The 15,273-nt window shown below is 53.7% G+C and overlaps 1 protein-coding gene across 2 annotated transcripts in view; it reads right to left on the bottom strand.

The window, feature by feature from the left end:
• The window catches only part of DOCK1 (dedicator of cytokinesis 1), a 484,546-nt gene that overhangs the window by 387,654 nt on the left and 81,619 nt on the right, over positions 1–15,273 (bottom strand). For both annotated transcript variants that reach the window (XM_031460760.2, XM_064488534.1), the window contains exons 13-16: positions 10,697–10,822; positions 6,431–6,555; positions 5,188–5,286; positions 4,195–4,267 (exon numbers count right to left, since the gene is read on the bottom strand). In XM_031460760.2, the coding sequence (XP_031316620.2) occupies positions 4,195–4,267; positions 5,188–5,286; positions 6,431–6,555; positions 10,697–10,822 (423 nt within the window). The remainder of the gene's footprint in view (positions 1–4,194; positions 4,268–5,187; positions 5,287–6,430; positions 6,556–10,696; positions 10,823–15,273) is intronic.

The raw sequence follows: 15,273 nt of genomic DNA, 5'->3' as shown, positions 1-15,273 counted from the left end.
GCCGGTAAGGAGGGGCTTAAGGTTAAATGGGGCTCTGATCCCACAGAAGGGGGGCCTTATAAGAAGAGGAAGGGATGCCAGCGCTCTCCTCTTCCTCGTGAGTTCGCAGAGAGAAGGCGGCTGTCTGCAAACTAGAAGAGGATCCTCCCCAGAATCCGACCACGCTGCCACCCTGATCTCAGGCTCCCAGCCTCCAGAACTGAGACAGTACATCCCTGTTGTTTAAGTCACCCAGCCTGTGACAACAGTCCTTATCACTACCAGATCACCAGGCCTATAACATGTGCGTGTGTGTGTGTGTGTGTGTGTGTGTGTGTGGATTTGTGGTTTATTGTTAGTTTCACCCACTGGACTCTGGCACACAAGAGACGCCGTGTACTTTTTCACTGCTGTTTCCCCAGGGCGTGAAATAGCACCTGCCTTACATTAGCTGCTTGAAAAATATTTGCTCTAGTTGGGGTGACGCCAACATATATGTTCTTTCAGATAACAAAGAAAACAAAAGCTAGTGGTCTGTGAAAAGGTGAGGGTGGGAACAGGACGATCGGCTGGATGGTTGGAGAGTCTCTCTAGATGCCGAGCGACATAGGACCCGAGATGTAAACCTTTCAGGAGAAGAGATGCCAAATACGGAGGCCCTACGTGGGACCGAAAGCCGGTGTGGCAGGTGCATGTGGGCAGTGAGGGCTCCAGGTGGGCAGGCGCCAGGCCAGGGAGAGAACAGATAAGGAGTCGGGACTGAAGAAACGGATGTGTGATGAATTTTCCAAGATGCCAGCTGAATATAGCATGGGAACGCTGAGTTTCAGAGCTAGAAGACACCTTTAAAATTAGATGTCCCAGATTCTCTTTTTAGAGGTGAAAGGTCAGAGGGCAAAGAGCAATACATCCAACCACCTTGGGTCAGGGGCTCAAGGTATTTACACTGAGACGCCACTGCATGAGACACCATGTCTCATTCATCTCTGCACTCCTGGTGTCCATCCATCTCTGGCACACAGTAGGTGCTCAATGCATTCCAGCTAATTAGACGGATGAATCAGTGATGGACCCACCAAAAATCAAGGATAAAAGCAAAAAAATGTTGTCTCCTAGGAACTGAGAAAAGAACTTCGTAACACAGTTCTAGAAAACAGAAAACATCTCAGGGCTCAGATGAGAAAGAAGGGATTCTTTTAAGTCTGGACTGACATGAAAACAAGTAAAACTTGTCTCTGTGAAAGCAGCTGTGGTTCAGGACTCGGGACCGACGCCGCCAGCAGACGGCCTCCCCTGATCCTACTCATTAAGAAGCACAAATTTTAAAAGTGCACCTTTTATAAACAGCCTGCATATTCGCATCCAGGGAATGGACTACCTCTGTTACATGGTCATCAGCGGTCTTTGCAAGGCAGACAACAAAATTACAAGAGCTCAGGGGCCACAGGAGACGGCCACGTGCCCCAGAGAGCGGGCTGGGGCTGGGGGGCTGCCCACCCCACCAGCCCCGACCAGCAAGGCAAGCTCAGCTCCCAGCAGGCTGGACCCGGAAGCCTCACAGCCGCTCACGTCCATGTGAAACACCAGCTGAAGCGCCTGGAATTGCTAACAAGTTGCAGAGGAGTGTTAGAGTGTCAGGCGGTCACGTCAGCACCAAACTTCCCAACCCCAAGGACAGGTCCTGGGGTGAGAAATCTCATCACTTGCTTCCTTTACGGGTAAAGCAGGTCAGATTGCGCTGGGGGCGGCGGGGGGGGCGTGCCGTGTGGCCCCCGTTCTTTCTCTCTCTGACCCGGAGCACCCGCAGAGGCCCGGCAGCCGCCCTCATTCCAGCCGTGGACAGCTCGGGGCTCCGTCAGCATCACGCTCCCCATGACCCCACACACTGAGGCCGGGGAGGCTTCACTAATTGTGCAAATGTGTCGTGGTATAGCGGGTGACGGCCTCGCGTCTATAATGAGCACTTAAAACTAACAGGAGAAACAAGGATTTTAAAATTAAAAGGCTACAGAAGAGACCCCTCCTGACCTAGTGGAATCAATCAGAGAGGACGAGTTTGCTACAAAGGGGGAGCGCATCTGAGACGAGCCCTCTGTGTGTGCTGGACCTTCCTGCCCTGCGGCGGGCCCCCCGCCCGCCCCTCCCCTGCAGCCCACCCGGCCACGCTGTGCCTCCTGCTGCTTCACTTGTGCCACTCCGGCCTCCAGGACCCGGCTGAGGACAAACCTGCCCCAGAGTGCCCCCCTATTCGCGCACCCGACTCTGCCCGCCCCGCACCTCTGCCTAACTCACGGGATGCGCCCAGGCCGCCGCTCTCCACTTGGCTCTTGCAAGCTGACCTCACTCCTCAACCCCAGCCTAAGTCCTGCAAGAGGAGAGAACTCTCTCCGTGAGCTGCGTATACAGCAGGTGCTAAACAAACACCAGGTGCCGGCAGTGGCCTCCCCCAAGGCCGGGGTGTGTGAATGCTTAGACACAGGGACAGGGGTTCGAACCAGAGCTCTGCCACTGACAATTAGAGGACTTTGGGACACCAGGGGGTGGGTCTCTGAGCCTCAGTTTCCTCCTCTAATGCGGGAAGTGATGAGCACGCCGATACCCATGGGATTGTTGCAGGGACTGATCTAAATGAAGGAGTGAGACACTGTGCCGGGGGCAGAGCAGGAGCGCAGTGAGTGTCAGTTAAGTGGATGAGTGGGTGTCTGTGTCCAACATCTGCACCCATCCAAAGTGCCCTGCACAGTGACAGCGCCCGGCCCACCGCCTGGCGGCCTGGATTTGGCCCTCAGGCAAGGGCACAAAGGTGGGCACTGCTCCGCAGCTGCCCAGACTTCACACCCAGCGCCTCCCACTCTTTTTTAGCCCCGACCCCTTCTTAGCCGGCCCCCTGTTCTGCTGAAACACTGAGACAGGACGGGACCAAAGGATGCTCGCAATCCCCACCCAGCTCCAACCTCCACACCCCCACCTACTTTGACAGACCCCGTGCTGTTCTAGACCCCTGGGCTCAGCCACCTCCCGGCCTCACCCCGCTGCACACACAGCTTCGAGCTGGTAGTCACACTCCACCCACCAGCTCTGTAGACCTCCAGCCTCTCCGACACCCCAGAGTGACTATCATCAGGGGCAAGGCTTCTCACCGGCCCCACACAGGGGTCTACGTCCCCCAGCTCCCAGCCTCCCTCATGTGTTCACTCTCCCAGGCTCCTCTCCTCACCCCGCCTCTGCAGGCTCCCCACCAAGGGGAGGGCGCAGGAGAGGCCCCCAGAAACAGGGAGAAGGATGCATACACCATCCCAGGAGCAGCTGCTCTGCGGAGCCCTGTTCTCTGCCAGGCAACAGCCGCCTCCGTCTCGCTTGGCCATCCAGACCCACCCCACCACGCATTCTTCTCCTCAAGCTAAAGACACACAGAGCCAGGGCTGAGGACCCCCATCTGTGTGGCCCTGGCCCCCACAGGGTCATTGGTGACAAGCACGCCCACCCAGACCACCCCCTCCCTCGATGCCGCCACACACAACAGTAGCCGACTCTGATTGTCACTTATGTTCCCAAATCTTAGCCCACTGCCAGATGGATACAGACCACAAAGGCCAGGAGGCGTGTCTTTCTTTTGGGGCATCTTGTTTAGTGTTCAGCCCAGGCCCACGCCCTTAGCACACAGTGAATTCAACACACGTGATAAGACAAACTTCAGCCATCGATAATAAATCCTTTTGCAACGTGAGTGATTCGAACACCAGCTCTTTCCTCCAAAAGTCTCGGCATCACGGCCGGGCTGCACCAACAGCCACGGGGAAAGGTCGGCCTGAGCTCCAGACGCCCGTGGCCACCAGCAAAGACAGAGAGGTCTTGCTCAAGGTTTCCCAGCCCAGCATAACGAGCATTAAGAGCCAATGTTTTAAATCTATTTGTTGTGTCTCAGCGACTCTTCTGCCGGACGGCACCATATTACAAGTCAGAGGGGAGAGGGGAAACCAAAGGGGAGAGCAGTTAGTCATAGCATCTCATTGAAAACTGCGAGAAGAAAATGAAGCTCTCCTGTGATCAGCTCAAACCAAGGCCACAACGCTTCCCGGGGAAAGGGTCACGGGGTGGGGGCGGGGGACGAGCCGAAGTGTCAGGACCTCACGGTGTTAGGTAACCTCGTTCTAGAACCATCTGCAGTGAGTAAGTGCATGAAAAACATGGGTAACAAAGCACTTGGTGACTCACAGTCCTGGGACGATCTGTGTCGGAAGGTGAAGCGGAGGTGACTGCGGTTCACGTCCTCGATGGGGATGGCCACCTGCGGAACAGAAAGGGCAGTGAGCGCCTCCGCCAGCACCCCCTCGCGGGACTGGACTTACTCTGCTGGAGACGCCCTGCACAGGGTGACACTGCAGGGTGGGGAAAGTCACACCTGATCCCCTACAGGAGTCTCCCCAAGGCAAACGCCTTCTGAAAATTTACACAAGATAATACCGTCCAGGATGCCAAGCTGCCTGGGCGAGACGGTGGGGTTTTTTTTGAACATCCTGATCCTCACTGTTCCAGAGTCTATTTTTACAAGTTGCCATTTCCCTTCTTAGCCCCGACTCGGAGGTGTCTGTCCTCCCTCCACAGCGGTGGGGACCTGCCCTCGGCTGCAGAAGGAAGGCTGTCCTTTTGTGACTTACAGTAGAGGAAAAAAATGCGTGCTGCCTTCAAGCCAACATTGTCCCTAATCTCAGAGCTAACATCTGTATTCCAGAGCCAACCGCCGGCCTGGGGTTCCAACACCCAAGCCCCTGGAGTGCAGGCTGCGTGGGGGCGTCGGCGAGCTGCAGGGAGTGCCACGGGGACAGGACCCACCTCCCCAGCGATGTCCTCCGCATATTGTCATCTCTATTTTTGTTACATTTGGGGTAAAGACAGCATGCCACACATAAAACAGACCCGGGAAGAGAAAGACAATAGCTATCTGTAGAGGACTCTGTCATTTGTCTCCATGAAAGTCCTATTTTTATGTCCAAAAGGAGATGAGACTAAATGTATTCCAAGAAATGCCAGTGTGGTTCCTTAGCAACCTTGAACGACTTTGCTGAGGGAGCCACGGAGCCAGCTGAGGGTGCCCACCGGCGGGCAGCCCCGGGCCGGCTGGCGGGGTGGGAGGTGGGGACTCCCTCGGGGTACCAGTGAGCGTCCCATAGTCGACCCCGTGGGATCAAACGACCACGTGAAGGATACCTTAACGGTCTCAAACCAGCGCGGCTGCTTCACTTGGTAGTAAATCACGGACTTGTACTCTGAAATGGCTTCATCACCAGCGCCCGGGAAAATCACGTGCTTTAAAAGAAGGTATACAGAGGTCACATCAGACCTCATAGAGCTAGACACTGCATACACCCCCCTCTCCTCCCACCCCATTAAATGAGCCAGAAGGAGCAGCAGCACTCCAGGAATGCCATGCACCCCATCGCCAACAAGCACGCTCCCCGCCGTGGAAGGACGTCCGTCGGGAGCCCGCGTCAGCATAGAACCAGGATCTCAGACACTGAAGATCTTGAAGGTTGCATAGTCAGTACAGGGACGCCAAAGCCCTCCATCCTTCATGCTTTTACATCTGATAACGCCGACTCTAGGACCTGCGGGAGCTGCCTGGCTCACTCAGGGGCTAGAGTGAGGCCAACAGACCAAAAAGCACCCTTTCCCCTTCCTCCAGCCGTAAACACTGACCACTCAGCTCGGAGGAGAGAGACTCCAGTCAAGCCCACTGGCAGCACCACCTCTTTCTAGAGAGACTGGGCACGGGCCTCCCGGAGAGAAAGGATGCCCCCCTGCCTGCAACAGCTGAGCCTCAGGGACACACACAGGGCACTGCGCTCAGCCACACGGCCCAGGGGGGCCGCGGCTGGAGACCGGCAACAGAGCGGCAGCAGGCAGGGACGTCTGCCCGGGCATCCTAGCCTCTGGTCCTCAGGCGGCCACGGCCTCTGAACACCTCCCAGGACACCAGCCCTGCCGGCTGCTGTGACCACATAGGAGAACTCGGTAACCAACCACCACCCCCCAGGAAAGCACCAAGTTGGAGGCCCAGATTCAAACCCTAGTCCCACCTCTCATGAACTCTGACCCTGAGCAAGTCGACCGATTTCTCTGGGCCTCAGTTTCTTCATGTCTCAAAAGATGCCAAGAACAATATCTGAACTTCCAGTGTGGCTGTGCTGTTTGAGCCTCGGGTTTACGCCACCAAGTGGGGCACCAGGAGACGGTGTGGCTAAATAGGTGGTCAGGACCCCAGAGATGTCCTGACACAGGCCAGCTGCCGGGACCCGCTGGAAACCAGCCCTCAAAGGCGCGGGGAGCACGAGAGGAAAGAGCAAAGGCTCCCCCCAAGAAACGGGCTTGTGTCTTTCCACGCTCTGTAGCAGACCGAGGTTCACACCTGGAAACTCCAACACTACCGAGTGAACTACGCAGCGATACATACCTCCAGCCGCTTTCCGTCTTCATCATAAACAGACACTGTAACCTCAACATTCTTCGCCGTGGTCTTGCTCCCTTTATCGAAATCTCCTTGAACCAGTGTTACGTAGATGTCGTTTCGAACATCACCTGGGGTGGGGGGAGGAAATTACGCCTTCAGAACCAATCCATTATTCATAGTGTAACCGTGAATTCTGCCGAAGTGTCTAACTCACCACCTCTTCTAGCAGAGTGTCATAAATACTGGATTAGATGATTATGAAATATTTTCTCCCAAATAGCCTCAGCGTTTAAAGACATGACAAAAGCAATTTTGTTAAGACTCGCAAGAAAGAGGAAGATGTCACGGCGCCTAATTATCTGCTTGGCTCTTCACCTGAGCAGAGGAGAGCCTGCACCCCATGGGCAGCCCGGGCTGGGCATGGACTCGAATGCTGCCAGTGGGTCTGCGCCGACCCAGCCCCCCAGCATCCAGGCAACCCACATCACCCCATGTTGGAGCACAGCTGTGGGCATCTGCGTCTCAGAAGCCAAAGAACATCACACCATCAGCTGGCACACCGAGGAGAGCGTGCAACGCTGGCCTCCTCTTCCTTCCACTAAGGAGCTGAACGAAAAGCAGAATTCGAGCCACAGGCCAAAGTCCTGAGTTGACCCCCAGGATCAGGGACTAGAGATGGGTCAAGAGAGAAACTTCCTGCAAAGGAGCTTCTCTCCTCCTGGCGGGCAGCTGTCAGGATGCTGAATGGGGCCGCAGGGAGCAGAAGAACAGACCTGCGCATTTTAAAGGGAGATGGGCCTTAAACTGTGCCCCAAAAAACCAAAAAACATCACATAACAAATGAGCTCAAGACGCTTCTTCCTACTGAGAACACATGAAGTGCCTGGTAATGGTCCGACTGGGGAAACTCTGCAAGCTTCGTTAGCAACGTGATTTAGAGGCAGCGTCGCTCCCCAGTGACAGCAGCTCTGCTGTCTGTCTGGCCGCCTCCCACGCCTGACCCACCTGCTCTCCCACAGGGGACACGGGGAACGGTTTTGTCAGGCGCAGTAGGCGACCTGCTCTAGGCAAAGAACAAGGATCCGTGAAGAAAATAAAATCCCCTCGGTTTCTTGCTCCTCTTTTGCTTTTGAGAGTGCTCTACTCTGGATCCAACTATTAAATTCAGCTTTCATTTAAAAATCATTATTATAATAATCCCAGTGGGTTGCTACCACAGCTGCAGTCACTGCTGGGAAAGGAAGCCGGGCGGCAATCACCAATGCTGACCACGGAGCTGTGTGACCTCAGACACGCCATGAGCCTCCCGGGCCCCTCACAGCTAAATGGCCTTACCGATCAGGCAAGGTACTCCGGGCAACATCTCCGCCTGAAAATTCTGTCAAAGCACAAAATTGCTAATCAAAAAGCTCCAACAAGTTCCTACAGCCTCATCAGCTAGAGAAGCATCACGTGCCGGGGCAGGGGGTGGTCCCACCTCATGGTCTCCTTCTCCACTACTCCATCCCAGAAGTAAGGTCAACACCACAGATGGGCACAAACCAGAGGCTCTTACCAAATAACCCTGGGCTGCAGGGTTCTCATTCTGGGGCGGAAGGAGCTGGAAGCCACCCAAACCTCCAGCCATCTCCCCAGCTTCCCCACCAGGATCCTTCAGAAGGACCCCAGGATTTCCAATGGGTCCTGGGAAGCCTGGAGAACTGGCGACAAGGCTGACATGGCCAGCTCTCCCGCTGCGCAAAGGAGACAGAAGCATGTCTCCATAGCGTCCAGGTGACCAGAAGGGACAAGGCATGGTTTCTGCCAGGCTAAAGGCAGGCGTCTCTCCCCCAGGGGGCAAGAAGCGGTACCCACAGCCTCCCAGTGACCACTCCCCACAGAGAACCCGGGGGACTCGCCCAAGCCAGGCCTGCTCACTCCAGGGACCCCAACACCTGACTCCACACATGCAACAGGCCAGAACAGTGGTCAGCTGTCTAGTTTCCCCATGTATCTATTACGAGATTATTGTGGAGGTTTAGACCAATTACAAGGAAACACAACCAGTGTGAACTAGACATTTTCTGTCTTTCCCTTTGCACACGGGTGACCCCAAGGTCACCCAGGATAAATGTGGGACAGTGAAGACATTATCTTCATTCACAAACTCACATCTCAAATCCAAACGCAAACCATATGTCCACTAGGACATCCAAATTAATCTGCTGCATATAGAACAGACTTGATGCATTCAAGCAATAGCTGTTCCACAGGTTTTCTTTTTTTTTGATGGTTAGTGTGTTTTGCCATGAAGTATTTTTTTAACTGAAGCATAGTTGATTTACAATGTGTTAATTTCCGATGTACAGTATAGTAATTCTGTTATACAGAAACATATTCTTTTTCATTAAAGGTTATTACAAGCTATTGAATATAGTTCCCTGTGCTCTACAGCTGAACCTTGTTGTTTATCTCTTTTGTACATTATAGTTTGCATCTGCAAATCCCAAACCCCTAATTTACCCCTCCCCGCCTTTCCCCTTTGATAGCCGTGAGTTTGTGTTCTTCCTGTGATGTCACACTTTCCTCCTACACAGGTGAACCGCCATGATTCAGCGTAGCCGACGCCAGATGTCTTTCAGGTCGATTTAACAGACAGAACAGACAATGACCCACGACAGCCCTGAAAGGCAGAGGGAGTAGAAAGAACACGTCCCTAAAACGCCCTAAACAAAGCAACACGTGACGGCAGGCACGCTGAGTGGCCGGCTCTGCCTACGGACAGACAGCGGAGCCCTGTAACAGGAGGCTGCAGGAAAACATCAACCGTGGGGAGGTTTGGCGGCATTTCCACCGCTCATTAGCCACGTGACTTTAGGCTGTGGCTTAATCTTGATGGGAATCAGTTCAACTCCAATTTGTAGGCTTCCAAGATCCATATGTGGATCAAGCTACATTACTCATGTGAGCATTACCTGCAAACCAAAAAGTATCCCATCGATGTCAAGGATAAATATTAACATGCATCCCAAGATCTCATGAGAATCAGAGCAGACGATTAACACGAATGTTATTTGGAAACCAAAAAGTCACATGTAAATACCAGAGATTAACCGCACCATGGGATCTCATTATCAGTTTAATAAGCTTAAAACCCATGACTGGGCTGGGGCCACACCAGGATGGTAACTACCACACACTGAGCAGGTACCAGGTGTGGACATTCACACGCACCAGTCGTGGAACCTGTGCATTCACCTCCGGCAGGTTATGTGCTGGGCTGTCTCTCTGCTCCTCTTCCCTTCTTTTGACCAGATGTCCATCCAGACATGCGTAGTGTGTCCCCATCTCCCTCATACAACCCTTGCAGTTGGGAGGAGCTGACCACTCCCAGAGGTCCCGGTGGCCAATGTACATATGCCACCACCTTGGCCCATGGCTGTCCAGGGTCCCCAAGGGACCTGAGCAGTCAGGCAGGGTGACACTTAGCTTCCTTGTTAGGAAACACTGGGTGAAAAGCACGTTGTCCTCTTCAGGACACTGGGATGTGGGAAGAAAATGGAAGCCAGCAGGACTGGTCCCCAGAGGATAAAGTCAACATGCAAAGGATGCAGCCCAGCAGAGGGAGCTGCGAAGAATGCAGCCCGTGGTCCAGGCTGACCAGGCAGCTCTGTCTCTGGTCCCCAGTTACATGACCAACAAATACCCTCAGGGCTCAGCCATTTGAGTTGCCTTGTGCTTTCTATTACTCACACCCTAGAGCATCCAACTCCAGCCAGCCCTACAGGTAGGAGTTACTACTGTTCTCACTCTTCGGATGAGGAAACCACAGTTAAGGGAGGTCAGGTAACTTGCCTGGCCCAGGAGGTGAATGCACGCGGGCATCTCGATTAAGGGCAACTACAGAACAAGGAACAGCAATGGGTTTGCTTCTGATCATGACAGCGTTGACCCCAGCTGGTGACAGAAACCCAGCTCAAGGTCTCAGGGCTGGGCTTCTGGCAGGTGCTTGTTTCATCCCCTTGTCCCTGTCACTGTATTGCCGGGGGCACGCCACACCAGCCCTCCCAGGAGAAACCTCCTCCCCTCGACCTGAAGCCGGGTGGTCAGCCATCACGCTGCCCACAGCTCCTGCAGGGATGACCCAGGCCATGCTGGGGTTTCCACCCTCAACCCTCTGCTTGCCCGAGCCCTTGCATCAACGGCACTCGTCACAGCCAGCTACAGAAACCTCCCCACGCCGGCCGCATCCATCCCGCGCTCAGAAGGGTGAAAGGAGTCCATTCTCACCAGGCATGATGATCTCCGGAAACCCCGTTTTCCGAGCCACCGCTGTGGTCCTGTCCACTAAATGAGGAAATTCTTTCCTGATCTGATGGATATCTCCAGGAAGTAATTTCAATGTTACCCACAAACCTAGAAAAACAACGGTTGCATGAGTCACACTGTATCCTGTCCATCTTTATGTCTTGTACATTTTTAGAAGACGTTTTCACGACATCAATTTTGATGAATGAGTGGCTTTTCATTCACAGCTCGACACCTTAAGAGAAAACGTGGGTGGATGAGAAAGAAAGGAGAGCAGCCAGGGAAGAGGTGCCAGCACAGGGGAGTTACCTGCATCCCATCAGCTGGGATGCAAATCTCGCCCCGGAGGAGCCTGCCGGCGAACGAGCATTAAGAGCCGTTCTGTGCCACCTCCACGCAGGACAGACGACTCTTTTGAGTTGATATACATTTAAGATAAATCAGAAGGTGGCACTTTTCTGGGAGTGGATTGAGAAGGCTATCATTTTCCATTCTCCCACGAAGGATGATAGCAGAGGAGGATGGGGTTGGGGAGGTAAATTCACAGCTTCACGGACCTGTAAAGGTACCAGCTTCTCGGCAGCACCTGGGCTTTTGAGAAGAGGAGGCACGGAGCACAGAGCTGGGGGCCACCAGCAGGTCACCCACACGACCAGGAGGGACAGCGGCAGTCTGGGCAGCCCCATCCCTCTGTTTCACAGCATCACAGCAAAGGAGGGACAGATGCTCTGGCCGCCACTCAACTCCTTTCTCCAAGGGGAAAAATGACTTTCGAAGCCTCTAAACAAGACACAAGGATGCCCTGGAGAGAGCATGGTGAACCCGAGATCCGTGCGGGCCACGCCCTCCCTCGGCAAAGCTGATGGAGAATCGAATTCTGTATAAAATACTGGAGCAGCAACCAAATGATACGAGGGAAGAAAGCAGACCCTCTACCAAGTCAAGCACAGGAGACAAACTTGCTTGTTTCTGTCAGACATTTCCAGGGACCATGCCTTTTCCCAGGTGGGGAGGGAGGTTGTCACTATCAGGTGGCAGGTCAGGGTCTCCAACCTTGAGACCTCGGCGGCCTGGCCTGCTTGCTTCCCGCTCACTCAGCTCTGCAGGACCCCACCTGCCCATCAGAACAGAATGGCACCCATCCTCACTCACACCACTACTGCGTGTGTGTGCACGTGAGTGCGTGCCTGTCTGTCCCGCTGGTCCTCCTCCAGATGCGTGCTTCCAGGGGGCAGGCACCACGAGCCACTGCTCAGTTCGGCAGCCTGCACTCAGCAGAGGGCATGGGAAAACCACAGACCTTATCCACAAATAACCTTCATTCTAAGCGGAACCAGAAGACATCTGATGGGGACACATAAGGAACACATCTGAGGCTGCTTCTGCCCGAATGTTCCTCACATCTCACTCCCTGTCCCTCAAGGTCCCTGGTCTTCCAGCTGCTGCCTGTCCTCTCTGCAAAGGTTTACATGACTTGAGGTGGAGGAAGTCCTGTCACTGATGATAGCTGATTCTTTGCCAGCGGGTGAAACCCCCATCCTCTTGCCAACTAGACAGTCCCTCTGATTTATTCAAAAGCATCTCACGTGCACCTACTGTGTGCCAGACACACACTGGGCACTGCAGACCCAGGGCAAAGACTCACTGCATCACGGCCAGGGGATTAGCTTCTATTCCATGAGCCAAACCTGAACGGCTGTCTCAGTGAGGTACGTGCCTACAAAGAGCTTTCTAAGGCACGTGTGGAGGGTGTGCGTCCCAAGACTGCGTCCCGGACGTCACAGAGGCTCCCCGGGGGAAGGAACATGGTGCTGAGACCTGAGGGGTGAGCAGACGGGAAGTGAGGGGATTCCAGGCCGGAGCCCCAAGATGCAGGGGGCAGAGGTCTGCGATGTGGCCCGGAGGCAGCACAGACCTGACCCTGTGGGGCCTGCCAGCCGAGGCAGGATCTCTGGGCCCCCTGAAGGGCAGCAGGGAGGCCCAGAGGAGGAGCAAGGACCAGAGTCGGACTCCACAGACTGTACAGGACCAAGTGGGTGGGAATTTAGAGGGAGCTGAGGACCCCATGGAGGAACCACTGCAGGATCCCAGGCTGATGCTGGCGGGACTTCAACACCGGTGGTGACAGTGGAGTCAGCAGCCTGGAGGTCACATCAGAACTGGAGGAAGGAAGGGTGGAAGGGGGGAATGGTTCTCAGAGATGGTGACAGTTGTGGGCATGACCAACAGCAGGTGCTGGGACGTCCAGCATCTGGACGGAGTGGTCCTAAAGGGTGAGAGCACAGAATGAGGAGAGAGAGAAAAAGGCCCGACCTGTTTCCAGAGGACCTGCTGACTTTCAGAGTTCGCGCAGGGAAAGAGAAGTCAGGATATGGGAAAGCAGAGGGCAGAGAAAAAGGAAAACCAGGAGTAGGTGTGTGGCCAACAGCACAAAATGCAGCCCGAGGACGGGGAGCACCTGCAGCTCTGGGCCACGAGGGGAGGCCTCGGCGAGAGCCCTCCTGAGGGAGGAGGGGGGCAAACGCTGGTGGGAGAAGACAGAGAAGGAGAAGGGGGGGCAGGTGAAAGCCACTCTGCTGAGACATCAAAAGTGGTGTTGAAACATAATACCCACAGACAGAGGTAAAAATTTTTGTTGTTGTTTCCTCGTCTTTTCTTTCCTTCTATACTCCCCCCTCCCTTTTTTTTAACATATAAAATTCCAGATCATGAGAGAGAGAGAGTTTAAAGAAATAAGAGAGAAGCATAGCCAATAAAAAGAGGTCTCTAAAGAGTTGTTGGGGGTAGCACCCCATCAGGGACACATGTATCATTGCTCAGGATGTGCACTGCACAATGCAACTACAAAAGAAAGGCAAGTGGGAGTTAAATCCAGCACACATTCTGTTCACCAAGCCTTGTATCCTGGCAGGGATGCATCTCTCCACTCCCCCAGAGGAAGGACCCCCTCTTTCTAATTCACAAGCTGGCACAGCTCTAGACATGTAGGACAGGGGCAGATGGATTCTCGAAGGGCCGGGCACCTAACCCCTGGCTCTGCCCTCCAGTAGAGCAGACCCAGTGAAACGGATGCTCGCAGAAGTGCAAGGGGAATTATCACTGTGGTTGCCACGAACTTGCTCCCTGCTGGGGACATCAGGACGCAGCTAAGGCTTCTCAAGTCAGAGTCCACAAAGCTCCCAAAGGAAGGACTATCTCCAGAATGAATCCAACTTGAAGACACTTATCAAGGACTTTGCAGGGTATGGTGAGGTCATGACTTAATGGGCTAAAGGTAAAGATGTATTCTTTCCAATACCTTTTCTTTCTCGCCAACACCAGCTGCTCAATTATCTTACTTGATAAACCAGTCACTCAGGGACACAATTTGTTATAACACAACTTAAACACAGTGGCTAAATTTTCCCAGTTATACTGGGTTTAAAACACTTTCCTCATAGGAGGAAATGAGGCCAATTTTCAAAGAAAAAGTACATTTTAGGTTGACTCTTATTTAACCAGAGTAACTAAGAACAAAAGGCATTAGCAGACACATTTCAAACCACAGTAGCAGAAGTCTGGGGGTGTCTGAGGATTTAGCGAACACATAAAACACCCAGCATCTCTGGGTTCAGGGTTCCGAATAATTTAGGCTAAATATTAAAGATGTCAGTTATGGGGGGAGGGTATAGCCCAAGTGGTAGAGCACATGCTTAGCACACACGAGATCCTGGGTTCAATCCCCAGTGCCTCCTCCAAAAAATAAATAAATAACTAAACCTAATTACCTGCCCCCCCCAAAAAAAAACAAGATGTCAATTGTGACAAGTAAACATGTAGATGTAAACCCAAACTGGGCCAAAGCCTGGAGACCAGTTCAGAAGAGACAGGCCATGTCCCCCCAGGTCCCTTTCACTGCTCCATGCACTTGACTAGGATCTGACGGGTCACCACAGATGGAAACACGGAGCAGCACTGGGCAAAACCCCACACACCAAGCAGCCAGCTCCATGCTGCATCCGTGGGCCCCGGCTCTCTCAGCATTTCCTGGGAGGCACTGAAGCAGGCCTGAAAACGAGCTTGAAGAGACGTCACTCCGCCACTTCCTGCTTCACAGTAAACCTGAGCTAGTGAGGTGGCCCAAGGGCATCCTGGTTCAGGAAGGCACCAGCCGTCCCTCTGAAAACAGTCCATGGTCTTGTCTCTTAGTTCTCACTGTGACCTGAAAGCACCACTCCTCCCCGCCGGAGTTCAAGGAAGGAGGGGCCCTGTCATCAGCCCATCTTTGTGACATCGGTTTTGGCCGCAAGACCAGTGAGGCTGACAGGCAGGCCCTCGGTCCTCTTTCCGAGCCAGTGCCTGCTGGCCTGCCACCCATCCCTACTTTCCTTCGTGACTCTATAATAAAAGTTGATCAAAACTTTGATGACTTTGCAAGAGGAGTCAGGGGCCTGGGTGCTCCCCCCCCCACCCCCGGCCCCCGGAGAGTGGCTCCAATCAAACAGCTTTAATTGGACCTTCCTGTGGTTTTCAATTAAAGTGCAAATTGGGAGGGCTGGTAATTTATGAGAGGACGGGTC

The sequence above is a fragment of the Camelus dromedarius genome, chromosome 8, assembly GCF_036321535.1.
Source record: "Camelus dromedarius isolate mCamDro1 chromosome 8, mCamDro1.pat, whole genome shotgun sequence".
Lineage (NCBI taxonomy): Eukaryota > Metazoa > Chordata > Mammalia > Artiodactyla > Camelidae > Camelus > Camelus dromedarius.
This window is presented reverse-complemented; position numbering and strand designations above follow the sequence as displayed.